We start from the raw sequence: 27,271 nt of genomic DNA on the forward strand, positions 1-27,271 counted from the left end.
GTACTTGCTGTACCTGTATACTAATCTTTTGTGATTCATGCACTCAGGCACTGAAAATCCCTCTTCACCTCAGAACTCTGCAATCTCTCACCGTCAAGACGATATGTTTCTTTTTTATTCTTTCTACCAAAATAAACAATACACATTTTCCTACATTGTCCACTGGACAGATCTTTGTCCACATGGGTAAACTACCAGTAGCCTTTTCTAAGTGTTTTATGTCACATTCACAACTTCCTTTTCTACCTATCTTTGTGTCATCAGCAAATTTAGAATCCATAACTTCTATCCCTTCATCCAATTCATTTATATAGATTGTAAAGATTCAGAGCCCAGCACTGATACCTGTTGCATAACACCCTTTAAATCTTTACAGCCAGAAAATGACTCAGTTTATTCCCAATCTCTGTTTTCTTCTTTTGTAGACAATCCTCTGTTAACTTGTACGTTATAAGCTTTTATTTTCTACAATAAACTTTGATGTGGCTCTTTATGAAATGTCTTCCAGAAATCTAAGTACAATATATTCACTAGTTCCCCTTTCTTCATAGCACGTGATATGTCCTGAAAGAACTCAAATGAATTGATTTTTAAAAATCATGATTTTCTTTTCATAAAACAATATTGACTCTGCCTAATTACTTTGAGCTTTTCTAAATGCCCTATTATATGATCTTTAATAGTAGCTTCTAATATTTTCCGACTGACAGATATTAAGGTAGTTGGTTTGTAGTTTTCAACTTCTTGTCTCCCTCTTTGGTTGAATAAAGGAGTTGCATCGGCTATTTTCCAGTCTAATGGAAACTTCCCAACATCTTTGGAATTTTGTAAAATTAGAACCAACCCATTAATCATCTCCATAACCACATCATTTAAAATACTATGATTAAATCCTTCAGAATTTAAAGACTTGTCAGATTGCAGCTCCAAAAATTTGTTCATTACCATTTCTCTGATGATTGTAATTTTCATGTGTTCTTGCTCCCTTCCATTTCCTAACTTAGAGCTATTTCTAGGATATTATTTGTTCCTTGTGTCATGATGATTGATGCAAAATACCTAGGAGAGAGTGAGGACTGCAGATGCTGGAGATCACTGTCAAAAAGTGTGGCGCTGGAAAAGCACAGCCAGTCAGGCATCATCCGAGAAGCAAGAGTCGATATTTCAGGCAGAAACATTCCTGATGAAGGGCTTTTGCCCAAAACATCAACTCTCCTGCTCCTCGGATGCTGGCTGACCTGCTGTGCTTTTCCAGTGCCACCCTTTTTTACTCTGATGCAAAATAACTGTCCATTTCATCTGTCCTCTCCATATTTTCCATTTTTAATTCCTATCACTCACTTTCAATAGGACCAATGCTTCCATTTTAAGAAGAAATCTGGAGAAACCTTTACAATCTATCCTAAACGTCAAGTTAGTTTTCTCTTGTGCTCTAATTTTCCATCCTTTTTAAAGTTTTAGTCATTTTTTTGCTTTTTATTAATATATTTTGTCCAATCATCCATCCTTTCACCCATCTTTGTGCATTTTCTTTTAAGCTTTTTCTTTAAGTTTGATAATGCCTTTGAGTTGTTCTAGTGAAGCATGGCTGGTAGGTCCATTGTAGGGATTCTTTCCTTTCTCATTATAGCTCATCTATTGTGTTTGTTCTAAAATAACTGCTTAAATGTCTGCCACTGCAAATCTATTGACCTATCCCTTCATCTAATTTGCCAGTTGACTTTAGCAAGCTCACTTTCAAGCAATCATAATTGCCCTTTTAAAAATTAACATATTAACTTTGAATCCACTCTTCTTCAAACTGGAAGAAAAACTCAATCATGTTACGTTATTATCTAGGAGCACCTTCACAATGATGTGATTAACTCACCAAAGCTCACTGTACAATACCAGGCCCAGAATCCTCTGCTCTCTGGTTGACTGTAGAATGAACTCTTCTGAGAATCTACCTTGTTAACATTCTATGTGCCCCTCATCTAGGCTGTCTTTGTTCATCACTTTTTTTTCTAGTCTACACATAGATGAAAACCCCTCATTGCTAAACATTTCGGACAATCTTCCAATGATTGTTTTCTTTATATTCTATCCTACTATACTGTTAGGTCTGTACATCAATCCCACCAAGAGACTTCTTGCCATTAGCATTTCTCATCTTTACCCAAGCATTTCTTATCTTTATCCTGGGAAAGGTGACGGCTGCAGATGCTGGAGATCAGAGTTGACAGTGTGGCGCTGGAAAAGCCCAGCAGGTCATGCAACATCTGAGGAGCAAGAGAATCGACGTTCCGGGCATAAGCCAAGGGCTTTTCCAGCACCACACTCTCAACAGCTTCTACATCCTGCTTTCCTGAACTTAGGTCATAGAGTCATAGAGATGTACAGCATGGAAACAGACCATTTGGCCCAACCCATCCATGCCGACCAGATATCCCAACCCAATCTAGTCCCATCTGCCAGCACCCGGCCCATATCCCTCTAAACCCTTCCTATTCATATACCCATCCAAATGCCTCTTAAATGTTGCAATTGTACCAGCCTCCACCACTTCCTCTGGCAGCTCATTCCATACACGTACCACCCTCTGTGTGAAAAAGTTGCCCCTTAGGTCTCTTTTATATCTTTCCCCTCTCACCCTAAACCTATGCCCTCTAGTTCTGGACTCCCCAACCCCAGGGAAAAGACTTTGCCTATTAACCCTATCCTGCTCTCAGTTGTGCTAATACCGTCATTAATTGACAGAGCCACCTCACACTTAGTCCTAGCTTCTTTTCTTTATTCAACCTCATGCATCTTTCTATATGCATGTTTCAATCTATATCTTCCTGCAGCCGTGCAGCTGTAATGACTATCAGATTTTAGTTATTTATTTCCACTTGCACAATGATTTCATCTGGTTTGTTTCAAATGTTATTTGCATACAGATACAGAGCCTTTAGGTTTGACTTTCCTCATCTTTGTAACTTCTCACATCCTCTGTTAATTTATTCTGAAAGTTGTACTTCCCATTCTTTCCTGTCACAGCTCGTTTATCATTTCCCATATTCATACAATTCTCTCATGCCTTGCATCCATTATTTTAGTTTTTACATTTTCCCAAATATTATCCCATGTCTCCAGTATTTGTTTTAACACCCTCACTGTTTCCCTAGTTATGTACGACTCACTGGATCACTGGTCCCAGCACCATTGGGTATAGACCATCCAAAAGGCACATCCCTTACGTTCCTCAGTCCTCGTGCCAGTGACGCATGAACTGGAAACCACTTCTACCATGACAATGTTTCAGCATGCGATTTATTTATATTATCTGATTTTCCAGATGCCAATTTTTACATGGTTAAAGTAATAATCCAGAGGTTATTAATTTTGATGTTCTTATTCATACCTTGATGCCGAGCTCCTCTTAATGACTATGCAAACATTCTTTCTTTGTCTTGTCTATGTTATTGACATCTATGTGGACCTTAATGACTGGATCCTCCCCCTCTCACTGCAGGTTTCTCTCCAGCTCTGAGCAGATTTCCCGAACCCTAGCACTAGCCAGGCAATGGACCTTCTAGACTGTCACTCTCTGCTACAGAGAACAGTGACCATTCCCCCTCACTATACTGTCCCCGACAAATATAACATTCCTCCTATTCGATTGGCTTTGTCTACAACCGTCAGGGTAGCTTGTACATCCTGCAGCTCTCCCTCTCATCCAAACAAGCTGAAAGAACTTCAAACCTATTAGACAACTGCAACAATTGAAGCTCTTGCACCACTGCCTTCAGGATCCACTGATCTGTGTCAGTCACAGTCATAATCTTGTTTCCCTGACCGGTGACCAAATCAGGAGACTCTAGCCTAAGGGTGTAGAGTCCTGCAAAGTGTCCAGGTAACTTGCCCTTCCCGATATGTTGAGGTGCCTGTGGTTGAATGTCCGGCTCATAACCTCTTAGCCAAAACTGCTGCCGACAGTTTGACTTGGACCACATTCTGTAGTTGCAGCACACCACTTGCTCTGCCATGTTTATTGTGCCTGAATTCAGTAATTAACTATTAATTAACTATTAAGTAAATTAATGTCTCTTCTCACTACCATTGGCTGTACTAACTTTAAAAAATACATTTCCCTCCATTTCATCACCATCCCTAACAGTAGTTACTTACCGTCCAATCAGCTCACACATTTTTGTGATGTCTCTGTTTGATTTTTTTTTCAAACCCGGCATATTTAGCCTTTTCTCAACCCTGTGTAAGTTCTGTAGGCCCACCTCTTTCAGGTCCTGTCCCCAAAGGCCTGGGGTGTAGGCCATCTTCCCTGGGCAAGCTTTATCGTTATCCCTGTTCTGTGCATCTCCTGCAGGTTTGTCTCTGCCCACTCCTTTCTTTGAGGGTATGTCATGTAGGCTGCACTTACTGACATGTCTTTATCCCACTCCTGTATCATGATGTATCTGCTGTAGATCTGCCTCTGTCCATTTTTCTTCCAAAAGAAAAGGTGATAAACTACGAGGTAAGATGACTCAACTCACTATATTTTTGAAGGTTGGAAGGTGATTTAATCAAAACTTTCAAGGTATTAAAATAATGAGGAGGTGCCATTGTTGGACTAGGGTGGGCACAGTAAAAAAAAGGTATTAAAAGGAACAGAAAAAGGAACTATTTCTGGTGGTTTTGGAGCCCAACACTAGGGGGCATAGTTTAAAAGTTAGAACCAGAGTTTTCACAAAGGAAACACATTCAAACACAAAAGTTGATAGAATTTATATCTCTTCTCGAAAAGTTAGTCGATGCGAATCAATTGTGTATTTTAAATTGATAGATGTTTATTAGCCAAATGTATTAAGTGATATGGGGCAAATATAGGTACATGAAGTTGGATTGCAGATTGATTGTAATCCCGTTGGATGGTAGAACAGGATGGAGGGACTAAATGGCCTTGACCCATCCCTATTTTCATAATCAGAGACAGAAGTGGAAATACAGAGAGTGAGTCAGACACACAGGGAGAGGAAGAGACAGAGAAAAAACAAGAGGATTACAACCTGATATAGGGAGTGTCAGAAAGACTGAGAAAGCGAATGACAGACCAGAAATTGACGGACACACAGAGAAACTGAAATAGAACATTTTATGTCTCTTAAGAGAGACAGAGACACAGAGCAAGAGACACAGAACAATTGAGAAAGAAAGGTGTATTTGAAAACAACAGAGATAGAGAAGAGAGCTATTGAAAAACAAGGAGACTGTGCGAGAGAGAGAGGAAGACAGGCAAAGCGATAGATGTGGGGACTTTCTCTTTATAGACAAGGAAACTGATGGACAGCGATAGAGGGGAGTTGATTTTCAAGTATCGACAAGCTCTTACAAAACCAAAATACTGCAGTTGTTGGAAATCTGAAATAAAAACAGAAATGCTGGAAGTCCAACAGGTATGGACACAGATACATCACACGCATTGGTACAGGATGACTCTTATACCTCTTAGCCTACTTTCTTAACCACTCATTCACTTTTAAGGCTGCATCACATCTTCAGGTTGTCTCACTGACGTGGTTCTCTCTGGAGACGCCGTTGAAGAAGGTGCAAAAAGCACAATGAGTTGGGCTCTAGGTTGCCCCTTTTATCTCCCTCTGCATCTTCTTGAAGATTCTCTTACCTGTATCCAATACCATAATAGGACAGGAAGGTCCAATGAGAATTAATTTCCATATTTGAGAGATTACAGAATATGGTTGTGAATCTTCAACTGTCAAGAGGATTGATGAGGGCAGAGTGATAGAGGTGATCTATATGGACTCCAGTAAGGCGTTCGACAAGGTTCCCCAAGGGACACTGGTTAGCAAGGTTAGATCTCATGGAATACAGGGAGAACTAGCCATTTGGATACAGATCTGGCTTGTAAACAGAAGGTGTTGATGGAGGGTTCTTTTTCAGATTGGAGACCTGTGACCTGTGACCAGTGGAGTGCCACAAGGATCGGTGCTGGGTCCACTATTTTTCATCATTTATATAAATGATTTGGATGTGAGCTTAAAAGGTTTAGTTATTAAGCTTGCAGATGACACCAAAATTGGAAGTGTAGTAGACAGCGACAAAGGTTACCTCGGATTACAACAGGATCTTGATCAGATGGGCCAATGGGCTGAGGAGTGGCAAATGGAGTTTAATTTAGATAAATGCGGGGTGCTGCATTTTGGGAAAGTAAATCTGAGCAGGACTTAATGGTAAGGTCCTGGGGAGTGTTGCTGAACAAAGACACCTTGGAGTGCAGGTTCATAGTTCCTTGAAAGTGGAGTCGCAGGTAGATAGGGTTGTGAAGAAGATGTTTGATATGCTTTCCCTGGGGTCGGGGAGTCCAGAACCAGAGGGCATAGGTTTAGGGTGAGAGGGGAAAGATATAAAAGAGACCCAAGGGGCAACCTTTTCACGCAGAGGGTGGTACGTGTATGGAATGAGCTGCCAGAGGAAGTGGTGGAGGCTGGTACAATTGCAACATTTAAAAGGCATCTGGATGAGCATATGAATAGGAAGGGTTTAGAGGGATATGGGCTGGGTGCTGACAGGTGAGATTAGATTGGGTTGGGATATCTGGTTGGCATGGACGGGTTGGACCAAAGGGTCTGTTTCCATGCTGTACATTTCTATGACTCTATGACTCAGCAGGTTTGCATGGACTCTGGAAAAGTTAACATTTCAGGCCAATGGCCTGCTGTCAGAACTCACCTTATCCCGTGTGTTGCTATTTCAGATTTTGAAGGGCGATGGTGCCTGATTATGATGGCCATTCAGAAAGTGAAGAAAGTGTTAGAAGATTGGCCAGGCCTCCATTATTCATTGAAAACACCGTGCAGGAACCCTTCCTGCAGGCATTACTTTGACTGGCCGGATTTAGATGAGAAAGACAGAGACATGTAAGTTTTCATCTCAGATCATCCATTCAAATTAAAATTTTAGTTGGGCTGATTCCAAAAGCTGGTAAGTTGGTCCTTAGAATGTTTTATCAGGTGGGAGAATGCAGTAGAGATTCTAACATGGAATGGTTCAAAGAAACCGTGAAGACTGCAGATCCGTGAACAAGAGAGTTGTAGCTGGGAGAAATACAAAGTTGGATTGACACCATATAGTGTATTTCTCAGGCATGGGATTGTTCATATTAGCTGTGGGGCTTTCCCAGCACAGTACTTGCTGATATTTCTAGAGCAAAAATAGATTTCTGGAGACAGAGATTACAATAGCAATGAAAGTTGAAGCAAGCCTTCATACTTCCCTGGTCTAGTCTCAATTGGAGTCTCATGTTGAATTTTCTAATTTCTAAATTCTAAGTGAGAATTTCTTAGAAATTAGGAGAGCAGAACTCAGATCCATTTTCAACAAGAAAAACATACAACTTAATTTGAAACTCTGATCTTGAATTCCGTGCTTTATAGAATAGGTGGCATGGTGGCTCAGTGGTTTGCACTGCTGCCTCACGGCGCCAGGGACCTGGGTTTGATTCTCCCTGTATCTGTGTGGGTTTCCTCCCACAGTCCAAAGACGTGCAGGTTAGGTGAATTAGGCATGCAAAATTGCCCAGAGCATTCAGGGATGTGTAGGTTAGATGCACTAGTCAGGAGAAATGTAAAGTAATACGGTAGGGGAATGGGTCTGGGTGGGATACCCTTCGGAGGATCGGTGTGAACTTGTTGGGCCAAATGGCCTGTTTCCACACTGTAGAGACAGGTTAACATTGCTGGCATTTATGGATGCTCCTAGGCTATCCAGGGAATTCTAGATCTAAACCATCTGCACTGATCTTGCTTTCTTTGGTTTCCTCCACTGTAGCTCATCATAAACCCAAAGCACAGCTCCTCTGTCCGTGTGATGGTAGAATAATGATTACATTACTGGACTAGTAATCCGGAAACAAAAACAGATGTTGCTGGAAAAGCTCACTTGGTCTGGCAGCATCTGTGAAGAGAAATCAAAGTTAACATTTCGAGCCCGGTGACCCTTCCTGAGAACTGGACCGGAAACATTGAGTTTGCCTTTTCTTCACACATGCTGCCAGACTAAGTGAGCTTTTCCAGCCACTTCTGTTTTTTGTTTCTGATTGACAGCATCTGCAGTTCTTTTGGTTTTAATTTAACAATCCAGAACACCTGGTAATCATCCGGAAGCAAGGGGTCTATTCCTACCCAGTAGCTGTGGGCATTTAAAACCAATTAATTAAATCTGGAATAAAAAAATCTAGTGTCAGTAATAGAGACCATAAAACCATGGGATTGTAATAAAAATATAACTGTTTCCTAACGTCCTGTAGGGGGAAACAAAATAGCTTTTTTTACCAGGTCTGGCAGCAAAAGGTATGAGAGAAGAGGTCTGACAAAATGTTAAAACAGGCTAAGGTCTCGTGGCATTGGAATGAGAGACTGTCATGGATAGAGGATTGGCTAATGGACATTAAGCAAAGACTGGGGTTAAACAGGGCATTTGTGAGTTTGCAAACTGTGACTAGTGGTGTGCAGTAAGGATCAAAATATCTACCATTCATCATTTATATTAATGACTTAGACAAAGAAGCCAACAGTAATATATGCACGTTAGTTTATGATGCAAGTAGGTAGGATTGTATTCGGTTAGGGGACAAAATTGTGGAGGTGCCGGTGTTGGACTGGACTGGACAAGGTCAAAAATCACACAACACTAGGTGTGGAAGGAGCACCAAAAGCTTGTGGTTTCAGATAAACCTGTTAGACTCTAACCTGACTGGGGACAAAGGTATGAGTTGGTTAAATGAGTGGACAACAATGGAGTACAATGTGGGATGTGGGAGCTTATCCACTTTAGTAAGAAGAATAGAAAAGTAGAATTTTTTAAAAAAGCACGGCACTTGTAAATGTTTTAAGTTCCGAGAGACCTGGGTGTTCTCAACAGGAGCAGAGAAAGCTAGCAATTAGGAAACCAAATGGCATGTTGATCTTTATTGAAGTGGGAGTACCAGAGTATAGGAATCTTACTGCGATTGTGCATGGCTCCTCGAGGACTTATGCAGTTTTGATTTCCATATTTAAGGAAGGATATTCTTTCATTGCAGTTGGTACAGCAAGTATTCATTAGGTCGGTCCCTGGGATGAGAGGGTTGACCTCAGATGGGAAATTGAGTAAATTGGACCTATATTCTTTGGAATTCAGAAGAATGAGAGAGTATTTCATTGAAATATGATGGGGTTTGACAGGTTAGACACAGAGGTTACCTGGGAGGCTGATCTTTTACGACTCGGATGGAAAGGAATATTTTCACTCAAAGTGGTCTGAATCTTTGGAATTCTCTACCCCAAAGAATAGTGGATGCTCCATTGCTGAGTATATTTAAGGCTGAGATAGGCAGATCTTGGTCTCTCAGGAAATCCAGATGAAGGCTAGAGTGAGTAAGTGGAGTTAAAGTGCATGTTCAGGTGTGGAGCTGTCATGAGGTGCCCTCTGGATTAGACCCTCTTCTATTTCTGACATTGTCTCTCGCCCACCCTTCCCTAATTCTAATCTATTTGAATATCACTCATTTTTATTTTCCCGGATAAAGTGAGGAGTTCAAAATGTTAATCAGTCTGTTGTCCCTCCAGATGTTGCCGGACCTACTGACTGTTGCTGATTAGAGTGGTGCTGGAAAAGCACAGCAGGTCAGGAAGCATCCGAGGAGCAGGAAAATCGACATTTCGGGCAAAAGCATCTGAGGCTTTAGTTGGGTTTGATTGCAAAGTGTTTGTACTTGACAAATAAGATTTGAATTCCTTGATTATTAATGCCAGGCACTTCTCTAGTAATCTCTGACGCTGAACTGTACTGTTCATAATTTCTGTATTTGGCCATGAGATGAGCTTCTTGATCATGTATTTGTGCCATCACAAAGATTTTTGCTTTCCACCTTTGTAGCATTACCTGATTCCCACCTGCATTACCTCATCTGTTGCTAAAGCACTTATAAAGGGTTCTTGTTACCTATAAATGTGACCATTTCACTGGTCTACCTTATGTAAACTTAAGGTAATCCCAAAATTTTGTTATCTCACACCAAGTCCCATTTCCGAACATCCTGTGCTCATCAAGATATGTTGGCTTCTGGTCAATCAGGACCTAACTTTGAAATTTTCAAACTTGTTTTAAAACCCTTCTATGGCTTCAACTCTCTCATGTCTAACTCTAATATCCTCTGTTACTAAAGCTTTCCAAGGTCTCTCTGCTCTTCAAATTCTAGGCTCTTACAAATCTCCAATTTCAATTTCTGTCTCTTTCTGTCCCTTAAAGGTGCTCCATAGAAACTACATCTTTTGTTCATCTGTCCTCATATCTCCACAGGAGGCATTCGGTCTCTGTTATTGTGTGATTTCATGCCACAGTATGAATTTGGATTCTTTACAGGCCGGTCAAGGAGAATGCAAAATCAAGGACTGTTTTTTGGACTTAGACTTTGAAGTAACTGTTTAGTTTACATTCACACTGAATACTGATAAATACGGTCATCTTAGATGTACCAGGCTCTGACTTAATTATATTGGGGATTAACTAATTCATGTTCTTTATGTTCATGTCCATGTGCTCTTCATATTTCTTCCAGACAGTTTCACTCTAGAGTGTCTTGTATAATGTTCCTTCTAGTCTCTCTAAAGACTAACATGTTCTATGTCTGCCCACATCATCGCAAGGTTACTCCAGGGTCCTAATTCCCTTATACCGCAGTCTCAAATTTTGTGTGTTAGGGCAACTGTGACACATCATTGGCTAAATTACTCCTTTAAAAGCACCGTATGAATGGAACTTCATTGCTGTTAACAGTGAGCAGTTCTGGGAGGAGAAGATTAAGACATGTGAGAACTGTGGTGAAGATTTCCTGGCCAACCTCTTGTTCTGTACAGGGCAAAGCTCGCAGGGTTCAAATGGGACAAGTAAAGGTTAGTAATATTCTTCCAGGGTTCTTAAGTGCTGCAAAATGTACATGGTCTGTTTTACCTCTTGGCACATTGTTTTGTTATGTTGTATAGCACTAATGATCTCAGAATGTCTCAAGTGCCTTTGCAACAATTTAAATCCAGTTACTTTAAAAAATGTAGCCAGTGTTGTAATGTACGCAATTGCACTGGCCAAACTGCACACTATAAAACTGCAGAAATAGCAAAACAACTCAGGTAATTACGCATTACAAAAGAAAGTTGTTGGACACATTGTTTCTGTACTCGTTCATTGAAGGAACAACCCAATTTTTCCTGCAGCCCGCTTTTTCCACATAGTAATTGTTTTTCTCAGTGTCCCGATAATCTGTTTAAGGTTGAGGTATAAAGGTATAAATAATGGTAAGTATTGTAAGATACTGGCAGCCTGTGCAGTTTGGTTAGAGGATGGTAGGTGTGTTTGAACTAATGAATGTATAGTTTAATGGGTCAGGAGTCGAGGTGGGGGAGGGTGGGGGGGTAGGTGTAGAGTTATTTTGGATGAATCAAAATAAGTCGGGTATGCACATTCTAACTCGAGTGTCTTCCTATTCTTGGGATAAAGTTAATTCCTTTGATTTTACAGCTGCAGACAGCTTTGTGAATCAACAGACTATCCAAAACACTTATAACGTAACTGGAAATTATGTCAGTGGCTCCTGCTCAGTGAATATAAACGAACAGGTAAATCTATGAGTTTGGTTGTGAGAGAACTCTGTTAGAATAAAATGCTGGAATGTTTCAATGGAACTAGACTGCTCATTCCTATTATTACAAATCTGTATCTCACAGCTGATCCATGAATGTCCATGCCTGTTAGAGAACTGCACAATTAGTACTGACCAAAATCTTCACGTTATCTAATGCTTACTCTCCCACACTAAGCCAGTTAAACCAAACCTAATGGTGCTTAATTGGTTCATGTGATTTTGCACTGGTCACTATCTCAGCATCGGCTTAAACCCACTTACATTGAATAAATGAGCATCTCTGCAAAAATATAGATGTGTCATTAAGAATGTCACAAGTTAGGTTAACACTATTTACAGATAATCATCATCTTATACCCCTGGTCACCTTTTCAGCATTGACATAATGCCACATCTACTACTGCATATTGTGGTGGTCTGTTTGATACGAGATGTCAGTGCTTGAGGGTGATGTGCTGATTGAGGACCTTGGATGAGAATTCATCAAAGGCCATAGAGGACAAGTCACTTGGTGAATGAACTTGACCGTGCACCACTCTGATACCGACATTAATCTGTGGCAGTTTGTGGCCGAGTGGTATTCAACTTTCCATAATCAGCCTCTCTTCAAGTAAGATCGAGACAACCAAACCCATGTTGTAGGAAGAAATGGAAAATCTTTCACATCCATCTCAGCTGGATTGAACATGGAATCACATGAAAAGATTGAGCTCATTGTGTCAGAATCATGCAAGACCTTGGAAAGGTCACTGCTATTTTTAAGTGTGATACAGGGTCCAAATGGAACAGAAAACATGTATTTGATGTACCATTTTACCGGTTGTAAATACCTACTGGTATAATATTAACGATCTACTTTAGGAAATATTTGTATTAATCTGCAAATTAAGAAGTTTGCAAACTAATAGAATATTTTATTTCTGCAGGAATTCCATTAATAGTCTTAACCATTCCAAGTGAAAGTGATGGCAACATTTCTGGAATTGAAAATGAAGAACTGATTGATTTGGAGAAACCAAGCACATTTTCCTTAACCCGTAATCCATATGTGAGCAGCATTCAGTGACACCATTCTCCTCCCATGCTGTTCAATCTGGACCTGCCAGTTCCCTGCTGAATCACAGGGAGCCCACTTTGCTTGGTCAGTCTATGTTATGCAGGTCTGTTTGCATTGCACTATTCCTGAGTGTCCTGAGCATTTGGTCCTGTGAAATGATTCAGGGAAGATTCAACACTCGGATGAGGAGGAGACAATTGAGCATATTCAATTCTTTTGTGACCCTTCATTTGTCCAAAAAGTTTTAATTAGATAACAGCATAGAATCCCTACAGTGTGGAAACAGGCCCTTCGACCCAACACGTTCACACTGACCCTCCGAAGTGTAACCCACCCAGACCCATTCCCCAACCCTATATTTACCCCAACTAATGCACCTAACCTATACATCCCTGAATATTATGGGCAAATTTAGCATGGCCAATCCACCTAATCTGCACATCTTTGGACTGTGGGAGGAAACCAAAGCACCCAGAGGAAACCTACACAGACACAAGGAGAATGTGCAAACTCCACACTGACAGTCGCCTGAGGTTGGAATCAAACCCTGGTCCCTGGCGCTGTGAGGCAGCAGTACTAACCACTGAGCCACCGTGCCACCCCATGATCTTTGTAACCATTCCAATATATATATATTTTTGAGGCTGCTCATCTTATTTTCCATCCCCTCAGCGCGGGTTGCATGGAAGCATAACTAAGAAGCCTACACCAGAACATTTATGACATATCTTTTGGAGGTTACATTAAACACACTATATAAGGAGTAGTTGAAGTTGTAGCCTCTACACTGGAGAGGTGAGAGTGCTAGAAAGTGGTGATTGCTACATTGTTTTCTTCCTAGTACTCCCCTTGATTCAGAATCCAACTGACAACTTCCACTGGAGTTGGTTGCTGTTGTCAGCAGGTGATTACACAACTGAGGAACCATGTGATCAGAATATTGTGTTTCTCTTATGCGACTATGAGGGTGAGATTCAATTCCTGCTTGGTAACCTACATTGCCTTAACCCCTACTTTCTCTGTAATTTCTTACTTTCAACTCTCATGAGATCTGAGCTCCTCTAATACTGACCTCTTCAGGCTCCCTGACTCTAATCACTTCACGTTTGTTGGCTATGCTTTCAGCTACCTGGGACCCAAGCTCCTTCCTAAACCTCAACACCTCTCTACCTCTGGCTCTTGGCTCAAAATATTTCTTAGAAATTACTACTTTGACCAAGCTTTCAGCCAGCTCCTCTAATATCACCTGGCGTAGCTTGAATGTATATTTTGCATTATAATATTTCTAAAGCATCTTGGAACACTTTATGGTTAAATACATTATATAAACACATGCTGCTTTTGTGCAATAAGTCCAAAATGAATGATAGTGATTATGCAGGGTGTCGTGCTATCTCCTGAGATGTATTGCATCCTCATTGTTAGAATTGAACTTTGTTTCAGTAAACCTACTAATTTAATGTCAGCTTGATTGAATTAAGTTGATCGTATATTTCTGTGCCACTGATTCATTTTTGACTGTTATCTAATGAGGTAACTTTTATGTGAACAATGATAACACCTGGACTGTGTCAGCAGGAATCTTTGGCCTGGGCCATAGGGTCAGTCCCCACTCAGTGGAAAATTACTGAGCATTGGAAAAGTGTTTCATTAACAAGTGTTTCTGCTCATAAAATGTCTCTTCAGTTTTGTGAAAACAAAAGAGAGGAAATCCTCAATAAAGAAATTACTTTCCTCCTCGCTGAGCTCAGATTTGTGACGTCTGTTAGTTATTGGATGGTGAGGTAATGGAAGGGTTAATGTTTGGAGAATGGGAATTAGTTGCTTCCGTAACATGAAATGCTAACACAATAACAGTAACCTTCCCCTGTAACTGGAAAAGATGCAAAACCTGTCGGTACATCACCCCCCTCACCTCCATCCAGGGCCCCAAACAGTCCTTCCAGATGAGACAGAGGTTCGCTGGCCTTCTCTTCCAACCTAGTTTACTGCATCAGATGCTTCTAATGTGGTCTTCTCTACATCGGGGAGAGCGAAAGTAAACCTGGAAACAGTTCACTGAGCATCTCAGCCGGGCCTGCAGGGGGCTGACCGGACCTTCCAGTCACCGCCCATTTCAATTCCCCTAACCACTCCCTTTCCAACATGACCATTCTTGGCCTCCTCCATTGCCACAATGAACCACAGCGCAAATTGAAAGAACAACACCTCAGCATCCGCCTGGCAGCCTTCAGCCCGAAGGACTCAACATTGAGTTCTCCAATTTCAAAGAACCTCCCTTCCCTTTCCTTGACTCCCTTCCCACACCCTCTCCCTCCATTCCACTCCTCCCAGCCACCTATCGGATTCATTTCTCCCATTGACCAATCAGGACGTACCCTCTACCTGTCTTCACCTAGCCCCACTTCACCACCCTTCCCCCGCCTCCCCCTTTATCTGCAGCTCCCCTATACACACTCCCAGTCCTGAACAAGGGTTACACTCGAAATGTTGACTTCTCCACCTCCTGATGCTACCTGGCTTGCTGTGTTCTTCCAGCCTCCTGCTTAACACAATAAAAATAGCAGAATGGTTGGGTCTAGGTTAAAACCAAACCATAAAATGTATCATCGATAGTCACAGGTAAGGTGCCGCAAGACTGGAGGTTGGCTAACGTGGTGCCACTGTTTAAGAAGGGTGGTAAGGACAAGTCAGGGAACTATAGACCGGTGAGCCTGACCCCGGAGGTGGGCAAGTTGTTGGAGGGAATCCTGAGGGACAGGATGTACATGTATTTGGAAAGGCAAGGACTAATTAGGGATAGTCAACATGGCTTTATGTGTGGGAAATCATGTCTCACAAACTTGATTGAATGTTTTGAAGAAGTAACAAAAGGATTGATGAGGGCAGAGCAGTGGACGTGATCTATATAGACTTCAGTAAGGCATTCGAAAAGGTTCCCCATGCGAGATTGGTGAACAAGGTTAGATCTCACGGAATACAGGGCGAACTAGCCATTTGGATACAGAACTGGCTCAAAGATAGAAGACAGAGGGAGGTGGAGGGTTGTTATTCAGACTGGAGGCCTGTGACCAGTGGAGTGCCACAAGGATCAGTGCTGGGTCCACTACTTTTTGTCATTTATATAAATGATTTGGATGTGAGTATAAGAGGGAAAGTTATTAGTTGGCAGATGACACCAAAATTGGAGGTGTAGTGGGCAGCCAAGAAGGTTACGTCAAAATACAAAGGATCTTGACCAGATGGGCCAATGGGCTGAGAAGTGGCAGATGGAGTTTAATTTAGATAAATGCGAGATGCTGCATTTTGAGAAAGCAAATCTTAGCAGGACTTATACACTTAATGGTAAGGTCCTAGGGAGTGTTGCTGAACAAAGAGACCTTGGAGTGCAGGTTCATCGCTCCTTGAAAGTGGAGATGCAGGTATATAGGATAGTGAAGAAGGCTTTTGGTATGCTTTCCTTTATTGGTCAGAGTATTGAGTACAGGAGTTGGGAGGTCATGTTGCGACTGTACAGGACATTGGTCAGGTCACTTTTGGAATATTGTGTGCAATTCTGGTCTCCTTTCTATCAGAAGGATGTTGCCAAACTTGAAAGGGTTCAGAAAAGATTGACAAGGATGTTGCCAGGGTTGGAGGATTTGAGCTATAGGGAGAGGTTGAATAGGCTGTGGCTGTTTTCCCTGGACTGTCGGAGGCTGAGTGGTGACCTTATAGAGGTTTATAAAATCATGAGGGGTATGGGTAGAATAAATAGATGAGGTATTTTTCCTGGGGTGGGGGAGTCCTGAACTAGAGGGCATAGGTTTAGGGTGAGAGGGGAAAGATATAAAAGAGACCTAAGGGACAACCTTTTCTTGCAGAGGTTGGTACATGTATGGAATGAGCTGCCAGAGGAAGTGGTGGAGGCTGGTACAATTGCAACATTTAAAAGGCATCTGGATGGGTGTATGAATTGGAAGGGTTTGGAGGGATATGGGCTGGGTGCTGGTAGGTGGGACTAGATTGGGTTGGGATATCTGGTCGGCGTGGACGGGTTGGACCAAAGGGTCTGTTTCCATGCTGTACATCTCTATGACTCAATATCAGCTTCCATTTGAACAATGTATAGAGTCAGCAGTTCCTGTGTCGAAGACCTTTGTCTTTTTTAGTGAATCAAATGTCTGCACATCATCATTCTATCACAGCCCTGATGGACAAACAGTCTTTTTTTTAGATTAGATTAGATTACTTACAGTGTGGAAACAGGCCCTTCGGCCCAACAAGTCCACACCGACCCGCCGAAGCGCAACCCACCCATTACCCTACATTTACCCCTTTTACCTAACACTACGGGCAATTTAGCATGGCCAATTCACCTGACCTGCACATTTTTTGGACTGTGGGAGGAAACCGGAGCACCCGGAGGAAACCCACGCAGACACGGGGAGAATGTGCAAACTCCACACAGTCAGTCGCCTGAGTCGGGAATTGAACCCAGGTCTCTGGCGCTGTGAGGCAGCAGTGCTAACCACTGTGCCACTGTGCCGCCCACAATTTTCTACCCTCTCCAACATTTTAACTGCAAGTAAGCTGAAATATTGGAAAGGAGTGGAAGAAAATCTGTAGTTCTTAATATCTCTTTGCTGCTGGTCAGGGTTGCATTGTGTTCTGGAGATCAGTGGATATCATGATCTACAACACTTTGAGAATGTTTATATCCTGGAAGGGTACTGCACAGAAGCAAGTTATTCCCCCATCGAGCTTGTAATAGAGTTGGCTGCTGGTTGATCTTCTTGAATGTCTTGTAGCCTGTCACAATGGAAGGCCTTGCTCTGAGCCACTTCACAAAGTTGTTAATAAACCATACTGGTTTGGAGATCCAGTCTGGAGATTGCCAGAACCAAAATCCTTCAAACTCTCTTCCTAAAACTCTCTACCTCTGATAAAGAATGCTTACTGCAAAGAAGGAGACCCTTCAGGACTATTTGCCTGTGACTGTAATTGGGAGGTGCTTGTTCAGGAATTGACTTTCATCTTTTCAAGTTGCAACAGCGACTACAAATCAAAACAACTTGGGGGCAGCCTGAGAAAGTGTCATGATGGGTCTGCAGATAACTGTAGGGGTGAAAATCTACTGGAAACACTCCCAGAGCAGGCTGCACTGTCAGAGGACTCGCCACACTTGGGGACAACTGGACATGGTTCACAGGTTCTGTCAACATGTGTTCAAAATAGAAACAGTGCAGCTTAAATGATCCGGGTGTTACTGAAAATGAATTGAATCCAAGAAAACACAGGAGTTGCAATTTGTCTCTATATTTTAATAAACTTTAAGAAAGTTTTAAACAGCAAATTTATAAAATATATAGTCTTAGAAGAATATATACACTTCACCCTTATAACCCCAATAAGACTGTACACGCTTTGCCTAGCTAGGAAAAAGGGTTTTCTTCTCAAAGTGCAGATTGAAGAGGTTTTGGTGGTTGGGGGGGGGGGCATCTAATTGTAGGTACTATCTCCCAAAGGGGTTCTGTGGGTCAACAACATAACAATTGCCCTGGAATGTGCACCTTCTTCATTCTGCTCCCCCCTCCACCCTCTTCAGATCAAAATAAATTCAGTCAGCAGGTAACCTGAAAACACTTCATATACCTGATTACGACGGGTGCCACATGTGGATTGAATGTAGATTACTTTAGCACCAAACCTCAGAACTATTCTGATCCTGGAATGAGTACCACAGCATTAGTGGCACATTAGATATCTAGAGAATTCAGCATAGCAATTCATTGATGCCCTGATCACATCGCCACACAATAAACTCCTCCCCAAGATATTTCATTTGGCAATGGAGTGATTGTATATCTGCTACCAACATCTGGTAGACCAAGTTAGCTTGTTTTGGGATCTACTGATCCCATGACTAATAAAGAGCAATTCCTGTCTCCATTGAGAAGTACCCATTCCAATGCTGATTTGGGAATCCTCATCAGATTGATTTCATGGAGTGACAATTTAATTGAATCAGTAATATCTAATGATCCCCCAATTTTAACTAGGGTCAGATTCTGCCCTTACCAAAGAGCAAAATGCTCAAATACAATCAAATGGCTTTTTCTCAGTGATCTCTGCATTGAGGATCACCGCTGCTTTGGGCTGAGAACAGGAGTACAGCATTCTGCCTGGCCAGCAGGAATGGTATCCCACCAGCACACCTCCCCCACCCCGATCAACAGGGAGAGAAATAAAGTCAGCTGGGCACTGGAAATAAAACTGGGCGGGATCAAAAAGATTACTCTGAACTAATCGACAATCAGTGAAATGAAAGTAATCTTAAATTTCACTTTTGTACAAGTTAACATCTAGAAATTTACTGAAGTTAAGATGCTCTAGACCGCTTTCACATCATTGCCCTGTGTGATCAGATGAATGTGCATTGTTCTTAATTCATAGTTTAAATGGAAGCCCTTAATCATTCTTGTAAACATTTTCTAACACCATCCTACCAGCGGACTATTGACTCACTGTAACCATCGCTCTCTGAAAACCATGAGTGTGGTTACTATGCCTGAATTCAAACCATCAATGACCAGCACCAGAGAAGCCCTCACTGATGAGATGGATTTTCAGGTTTTCTGCTTTAACTTTTGTTTCAAAGTATAAAAATCAACGACTTACGAAAGGGATTAAAAGTTTCTTGAAGAGGCAGCAATAATAAAAATACCATACGAAAACAAAATAAATATTTAACAAGCTGGGAGAGTTGTTTCACATTTCCTGACTGTTCATGTTAGATTCTGCCTCGAAGTTAATGAGTATTAGCTTAAAGAGATATAATGTATTTTTGTGAAAAGTTAGTGAAAAATCATAAGAACCACTCCCATATGCTTTCTGTTTAGAGCAGATAAAGGAATTTAACATTAAATAGGGCAGCATTAAACTTTGTTCAGCTCACTGAGTTGACATCTATTTCTTAGAAAGGTATCTGAAGTTTAGAAATTAATATTTGAAAGGGCATTTTCAAGGCCTGTAGCCAATACCCTCTCTCACTACAGACCCTGAACAGAGTGCAATTCAGACCGGAGGTTAATCAAATAGCTACAGAGGGACATCACCACCCAAAAGATGACTTGCATATTTTTAAGAAACAGACGTTGGTGGATCTTCCAAGTCATTCTAGAATATTCTGCTGTGCTTAAATTCCAGAATTTGCAGGTCAGCTCCTTTTTAAAATCCCGAATTGAAAATATGCCAACGTCTGTTTTACACTTCATGATGTCTTTAGGTGAAGGAGTGGAATGAGTCCATGTGGGAATTGAGAGTGAGATTATTCACTCCCAGATATTGGGCTGAGCGACATTAAAATAATTAATCTTAAAATGTATGAACTACAGGAAAGAAACTCTGTTACTAGAGGAAACTCTATTACTAGCTTGCTTGCAGTTCTCTCCCTAGGTCTAAGAACAGGATGATCTGCAACAATCATCTCCAATAAATCCTGGAGATTCCAGGACAATCTTTTGAGGGAAGGTATTGTTGGTAATGCATTGAACTACAAAACTGTTGCTGCTGTAGAACCATAGGCAACTCCAGCTGTTGTGTAATTTCAATTTAAGTTAACCAGACATATGGAAAAAAGGTGGATTATCTTGTTCCACAATAGGTTCTCATTTTCAGTATTCACTGAAACATAGCAAGTTTTTTTCCCCCCAAATGCTTCTAAATTTCAATTAAACAAACAAGTTGGTTTGTTTGTTTTGTCTCAGTATGACTCCAGTATCAGAGAAATAGTTTGACTGCTGCTGTGTTAGATCAGAACTCTCTTAAGCTTTAGCCATTGCTGTCCAGTCTCCAATCAGGAAGATTAACTGTGCCTTTGGGAATTCCTCTGCCATTGTTTTGAAAATGGGCTCACCTTTTTGAAAGAATTGCAGGTAGGTTCTCTTTCGTGGAAATAAAAACCCATGCAGCAAATTACTTTGCAGAGTTTTTCTTTTAAACAAAAAGCAGTACCTCCATACTCGGGACCATCACTACCTGCAATGGACAACACAGGGCAACACCGCTCCCAAGTCACACTCCAAGTCGCATGCTGATGTGGAACTGTATCACTGTTCCTTCACTGTCACTACATCAACAGACTCTTTAATAGCATGTTGAGTATCTCAACATTAGGTACACTGATCAGCGACTTACCTCAAACTTCTCATCAGCAAAGGGGGATGAACAATGAATGCTAGCCTTGCCAACTGAGGCAAGCATCCTAAGACTGATGAGAAAGGATTTACAAACTGATATCAGAGCTGGACAGTGGACTAAAAGTGACTGGAACATTTTTTGAATGGGAGGGACAAAAAAAGGCATTTAAATTTCCAAAGATAGATAACAAAAATCACAATTCCTCAAATACTTTTCCCACTTTCAAAAAGAAAGCTTTGTAGTATGCGGGGAAGCAAAAAATAATTGCCCTATGCCAAATGATCTAAATCTGTGGCCCCACAGTATGCTTCATCTGGCCATTCCTGTTTGCAGGATCATTCTGTACATCAAATGGCTGCTGTAAATCTAACATTATGAAAAAGTACTTTGAAACGTCCTGAAGTTGTGAGAGGAGGCTACAGAAACGGGAGTTGTTGGAATCTTGATTTCCAATTTCCCAACTGAGCAACACACTGTGCAACTGGATGTGTTATTCTTCATGAAGATCAGTCTCTGCTTCTTTTGGACTTTAACTGAATCGGCATGGCAGAGAATTAAAGATGGGTTTGAAGTTTGATCTTCTGTCAATTTTCTTTACTAGCAAGCACCAGCTCAGATGGAAGCAAATTCTGAACCAGCTTCTCGAATGCTTGCAAACAGTCCAAATTCCTTGACTAGTTACTAGAAAGAAGCAAGATGCAATGATCATTCCTCTGAATGCCTAAAAGATTATACTTAAGATTTGCCCAAAACTCAAATGCAAAAAAGATTAAAAGACAGTGATAAGTTCTAGATGATCCTTCTGGCTAAGCATTGTAGGAACTGGGTCAGAAAACTTTGCAGCTATATGCTCAAGTGTGATGAAGAGGAAGTTTTTGTGACAAGTTGACATTTGTAGGTATTTCAAGCACCCAATGCCTGGGACCAGTGTCTCAACTACTCTAGCTCCATCAGGCTTTCCAATTCATGGATTAAAGCCATCAAGTTCTCCATGGACGATGTGCTGGAATTGTTAGACATCTGCAGGCTGACATTATCACTGGTCAGTGAGGATGCTCCTTCTTGATGGGTGTATTCAATCAGACAGATGCAGATTTTAGGAACAATCTGAGGGTTGGAAACAGAAACAAGACAACATTGATGGAATGAGGTTCAGTCACTCAAAAGTGAAAAAAAGCAAACACTAAATTCTGCCATTGGCCAATATGACCAGGCCGTTTGAGTAAAGTTGCCAAAGGCACCCAGGATCAAGCCTTTGCTATCTCTTGGTCTCAGAGTGAAAAGCTTGGGTGGAACTGATATTGTTAGCAAAGGGATGGGTTGAAAGGTCTTAGCATCCCCTCTGCCCAGAAACAGAGTGAAAATACTCCTGTGATAGATTCATAGAATGCTATAGCAAAGAAAGAGGCTATTCAGCCCATTGTGCCTGAGGTAACTTTTTGAGAGAGAGGATTCAATTGATCCTACTCCCCACAGAGCCTTGAAAAACCATTCCCTTTGAACATTTACCAAATTCTCTTTTGAAAGTTATGCTTGAAAACATTTCACCAACCGTTCAGCTGGTGCATTCTAGATCACAAAAACTCACTCTACAAAACAAAATTCTTCTCATTTCCCCTCTTAGTTCTTTCACAAATTATCATAAGCTTGTGTCGTCTGCTTACTGAGTCTCCCGTCACAGGAAACACTTTTATTCACATTTTCTGTATGAAAACACTTCAGCCTATCCCACTTCAATACCTTTTCCCTGTTTAAGTGCTGTGAAGAACCATCACAGGCAAATCTAAAATGTTATTTTGCTGGTTATGAAATGCTTTGGGACAAGCTAAGGTTTGGAATGGTACTATGTAAAACGCAAGTCTTTAAAGACATTTCTCCAGAATTGCCTGTTGGATTGGTGAAGATCCTCTGACCTTGACCAGGATGAGTTTCTTCTTCTCATTTCCTATCCGGAATTGTTGTCCAAAGCATAGGAAGATGGAGCTTTGTGGCATTCCGCGTTGCTGCTCCATGAACTCCACACATTCTGAAGAAAAAAAAGGAGACTGTATTTTAATCGTTCAATTTTAACTGCATTCAGAGGCTGTGTTTTGAGGCAAATTTTAATAGAGGCAGGGGTTGGGGAAAATGCTGAATAAACAGCCTGCCTTATTGCAGTCAGGGCTTAAACCCAGCGTTCTCTTTAGTTCCATCCCAAACGGATTGGAAGTTGTTCCATCATACATCATGAATAGCATGATTGCTGTGGCTGCTCTTAATCCTTCACTCTCTTCTTTTGGAAAACATTTGAGGAGTTGTGTTTTTAAGCAGAGGGAATGAGGTGGGTAATAAATGCATACATGGATAACCATTGAGAAGCCTAATTCCTCCAAAAATTAAATTCCTGAATGAAATAGCTGATTATTAAAAAATGTTGAATTGGAGCTGCAAGTGTATCAGAGCACACAAAGACATTAGCCTTGTACAGGTGACTGAGAAGGAGATCAGGCAGTGACAGCAGAAGCACTCCAGGGTGAAGGTGAAAAATTGGATTGTATCTCCAATATTCAAGATTTACAAGGAAGCCAGGTCCTTTAAACACCAGCAACAGAAAGCACTGAGCAGGAAACTCACCCGTGTAAAAATCTTTCAGGCTGAATAATTTAATCTCCTCATTTCGGTTCAGCTTTTGTGACTCCTCATTCATGGTTGCCCCTGAACGGGTCCAAAAGACTTGACACTTGCCCAGTCTCTTGGCGAAAAGATCTCCATTTTTATTCTCCAGAAGAAGTCCTCCTGCCATGTTTGACAAGAGACAATTGGTGAACCTTTTCTGTTGATGATCCTTTATCTCCTCTGTACTTGGGAACCTGATGTGTTGTAGCTGAGCGAATCTTTCATTCTCTTCATCATGATACAGGCGGCAGCCATTAGCATTGCTAACCGTGCTCTGAAAGACTTTTTTGCCACGGTAGTAAATGGTAATGTCAAAATCTCTTAGAACTGCACAAAGAGAAAGAGAGGTTTAATCACTAGACAGCTTTTGATTTTGCCTTGCAATAATTTGTAACGTTTAAGCAGATCGAGTAATCAGATCCCAAGGATAACAAAAAAGGGTAGAATTCTGAGGATAGTTAGACTGCATGTGTATTTACTTGAATGTAGGAAATTTAAAAAGTAATCTCATTAAAATGAAAGAATTTGATAGTGTGGTTCGAAAGAAAGAATTTCCTGAGGTGGGAGAGTCAGCACAAGAGGGTGTAACCTTAAAACTGGACCTCAGACACTTCTGGAGTGAGGTTGTGATGTCAGGAAGCACTTCTTCACACAAAAAGTAGTGGATTCTGGAACATTCTACTCAAAACGCTACTGAGGCTAGGGTTCAACTGAAAAATTATAGATTTTTGCTGGGTAAGGGTATTAAAAGATATGGAATAATAATCTATTCTACTCGTTACTATCTCAAGAAACTCCAGTGGGTTTGTCAAACATAATTTCCCTTCGTAAATCTATTTTGACTGTCTAAATCCAATGATATTTCCTAAGTGTCCTGTTGTCATATCTTTTACAATAGATTCTAGCAATTCCCACAGTGATAATATTCTCATACTGTCAGAGAGTCATAAAGTTGTACAGCACAGAAACAGACTCTTCGGTCCAACTCGTCCATGGCAACCAGATATTCTAAATTAATCTAGTCCCATTTGTCAGCATTTGGCCCATATCCCTCTAAACCCTTCCTATTCATGTACCCATCCAGATGCCTTTTATATGTTGTATTTAAACCAGTCTCCACCACTTCCTCTAGCAGCTCACTCCATATATGCATCACCCTCTGCGTGAAAAAGTTACCCCATGGGTCCCTTTTAAATCTTTCCCCCTCACCTTAAACCTATGACCTCTAGTTTTGGACTCCCCTACCCTGGGAAAAAAGACCTTGAATATTTACCCTATCATGTCCCTCATGATTTTTATAAATATTGACAAGGTCAGCCCTCAGCCTCCAACACTTCTGGTAAAACAGCCCCAGCTGATTCAGCCTCTCCCTATAGCTCAAACTGTCCAACCCTGGCAACATCTTTGTAAATCTTTTCTGAACCCTTTCAAGTTTCACAACATCTTGCCTGTAGCAGAGAGACAAATGCAGTATTCTGAAAGTGACCTAATCTATGCCACGACGGGACACCCCAACTTTTGCACTGACCAATAAAAACAAGCATATCAAACGCCTTCTTCACTACACTGTCCACCTGCAACTCCACTTTCAAGAAACTATAAACCTGCACCCCAAGGTTGTGTTGTTGGATGTCCAGTATTTGAGGATGTGCCACATTGTGGGAGGGAAAAGACTGAGGATGTACGGCACTAATGCCATCTTTTGAATGACACATTAAAACTAATGCCCTATCTGCCCTCTCAGCTGGATGTAAAGATCTCATGGCTCTATCTTAGCGAGAGTAAGGGAGTTCTCCCCAGTGTCTTTTCCAATGTTATCCCTACACCGAACCACACAAGACAGATTATTTTGGTAATATCCATAAAGGAATCATATAATGTTGCTAGGAAAGATAATAAGTCTGAGGATTGGGAGTAGTTTAGAATACAGCAAATGAAGATAAGGAGATTAATGAAGAGAGAGAAAAAGAAAAAGAATATGAGACTAAAGTTAGTTGCAAGGTATATAAAAATGGACTGTGAAAGCTTCTATAACTATGTCAAAAGAGAAAGATTAGTGGAATAAACATTGGTCTCTTATTAAAATAAAATAAAAACAGAAAATGCTGGAGAAACTCAAAAAAAACTTTAAAACCCCTATGTCCTCAAAAAAAAAGTACTTTTGGATTCAAAAAGATAATTATGTTTCACTCTCTGCAAATGCTGGCAGACTTGCTGAGTTTCTCCAGAACTTTATATTTTCATTTCAGATCTCCAGCATCTGCAATATTTGACATTTATTCATAGGTGTTTTGACAGCGGAGAACGAGGAAATGACACAGAATTAAACGACTATTTTAGTTCTGTCTTCATAGACAACAACACAAAATACTTCTGAGAACTGCTGGGGAATCAAGCTCAAGTGAGAAGGGGAAATTGTATTAGTGAAAAAAAATACTGGAGTGATTAATTGTACTGAAAGCTGATAAATGCCCAATCTTTGATAATCTACATTCCAAGGTATTACAAAAAAGGGATAAAAGGTGGATGCATTGATTGTCATCTTCCAAATTTTTGCAGATTCTGGAATTCTCCCGCCTGATTGGAGTGTGGCGCCCCAATCCTAGCCTAAAATCAATATTAGGGAAAATGCTAGAGCGTATTATAAAGAATGTGATAACAGGACACTTTGAAAATATCAATGGAATTAGACAAAGTCAAAATGAATTTGAGATAGTAATTAGTAGAATGGATGAGAAAGAATCCAGTGGATGTAGAGTATTTTGCTTTACAGATAAAATCCCACCAAAAAAAAAGTGTAAAATCGAAGCAATTGGAATTACACGTCACATTTTGGCATGGATTGAGAATTGGTTAGCTAACAGGAAACAGAGCAGGAATAAACAATCTTTTTCAAACTAATGGCGAACTGCTGGGATCAGTGCTTGGGCCTCAGGTATTCCCATAATCCATCAACATCTAACATTGTCAGGTTTGGCACTGAAAGTGACAATGAGGATGCAAAGATTGGAGGTAATTCAGACAATTTGAAGGAATGGATAAATGCATAGAAGATGCAATACAATGTGGATAAGTGTGATGTTATCCACTGACGTAGGAAGAAAACCAGAATGGCAGAGTATTGTTTAAGTGGTGACACATTGGGAAATGTTGATGTACAAAAGGGACCTAGGTATCCTTTTGCAGCAGTCACAAAGCAAACATGCAGATGCAGCAAGCAATTAGGAAGGCAAATGGTGTGTTGGTCTTTGTTGCAAGAGGGTTTTAGTGGAGGAGCAAAGGAACCCTACTGTAGTTATACAGAGCCTTGATGAGACCACACCTGGAGTATTATATGCAGTTTTGGTCTCCTTAAGAAAGGATATACTTGCCAGTGTAGAGGGAGTGCAGCGAAGGTTCATAAGGCTGAATCCTAGGATGGCAGGATTATTTTGTAAGGAGAGACTAGGTCAGCTGGAGACTGTATTCTCTGCAGGTTAGGTGAATGAGAACAATTTCATTGAAACATATAAAAAGCTGCTTGAACAGGCTGGATGTATCCCCAGGTGTGGAGGTCAAGAACAAAGGGTCCCAGTCTCAGGATATAGGATTGAGATGGGATATTTCTATACTCAGAAGGTGATGATCCTGTGGAATTGTCTACAATAGAAGACAAATCATTTAATATATTTGCAAAAGAAATAGGTAGATTTCTAGACATTAAAGATGTCAAGGCACTT

At 40.9% G+C, this 27,271-nt stretch overlaps 2 protein-coding genes across 5 annotated transcripts in view; one reads left to right on the forward strand and one right to left on the reverse strand.

Annotated features, from left to right (window-relative positions):
• Positions 1 to 13,073, forward strand: part of si:ch211-210p4.6 (malignant fibrous histiocytoma-amplified sequence 1) — a 35,265-nt gene extending 22,192 nt beyond the window's left edge. Inside the window, exons 8-11 of one of the 3 annotated variants that reach the window (XM_043705698.1) lie at positions 6,737 to 6,899; positions 10,798 to 10,913; positions 11,536 to 11,633; positions 12,586 to 13,073. In XM_043705698.1, the coding sequence (XP_043561633.1) occupies positions 6,737 to 6,899; positions 10,798 to 10,913; positions 11,536 to 11,633; positions 12,586 to 12,597 (389 nt within the window). In that variant the 3' untranslated portion in view covers positions 12,598 to 13,073. Of the gene's footprint in view, positions 1 to 6,736; positions 6,900 to 7,809; positions 7,899 to 9,587; positions 9,645 to 10,797; positions 10,914 to 11,535; positions 11,634 to 12,585 lie in introns of those variants that run through there. The other 2 variants (XM_043705699.1, XM_043705700.1) reach the window with 2 other exon arrangements.
• A 4,925-nt stretch (positions 13,074 to 17,998) lies between these two features.
• On the reverse strand, positions 17,999 to 24,561 carry irf7 (interferon regulatory factor 7). Of its 2 annotated transcripts, none has more exons than XM_043705701.1 (3): positions 23,511 to 24,561; positions 22,784 to 22,923; positions 17,999 to 22,004 (listed from the first exon to the last, which is right to left on the reverse strand). In XM_043705701.1, the coding sequence occupies exons 1-3, from the start codon at positions 23,677 to 23,679 to the stop codon at positions 21,834 to 21,836; spliced, it is 480 nt and encodes a 159-aa protein (XP_043561636.1). In that variant the 5' UTR covers positions 23,680 to 24,561; the 3' UTR covers positions 17,999 to 21,833. The 2 variants fall into 2 exon arrangements, with proteins under 2 accessions (XP_043561636.1, XP_043561637.1); XM_043705702.1 differs by having other exon boundaries at positions 22,811 to 22,923; positions 23,511 to 24,550.
• Between the last annotated feature and the right edge of the window lie 2,710 nt (positions 24,562 to 27,271).

The sequence above is a fragment of the Chiloscyllium plagiosum genome, chromosome 16, assembly GCF_004010195.1.
Source record: "Chiloscyllium plagiosum isolate BGI_BamShark_2017 chromosome 16, ASM401019v2, whole genome shotgun sequence".
Taxonomy (NCBI): domain Eukaryota; kingdom Metazoa; phylum Chordata; class Chondrichthyes; order Orectolobiformes; family Hemiscylliidae; genus Chiloscyllium; species Chiloscyllium plagiosum.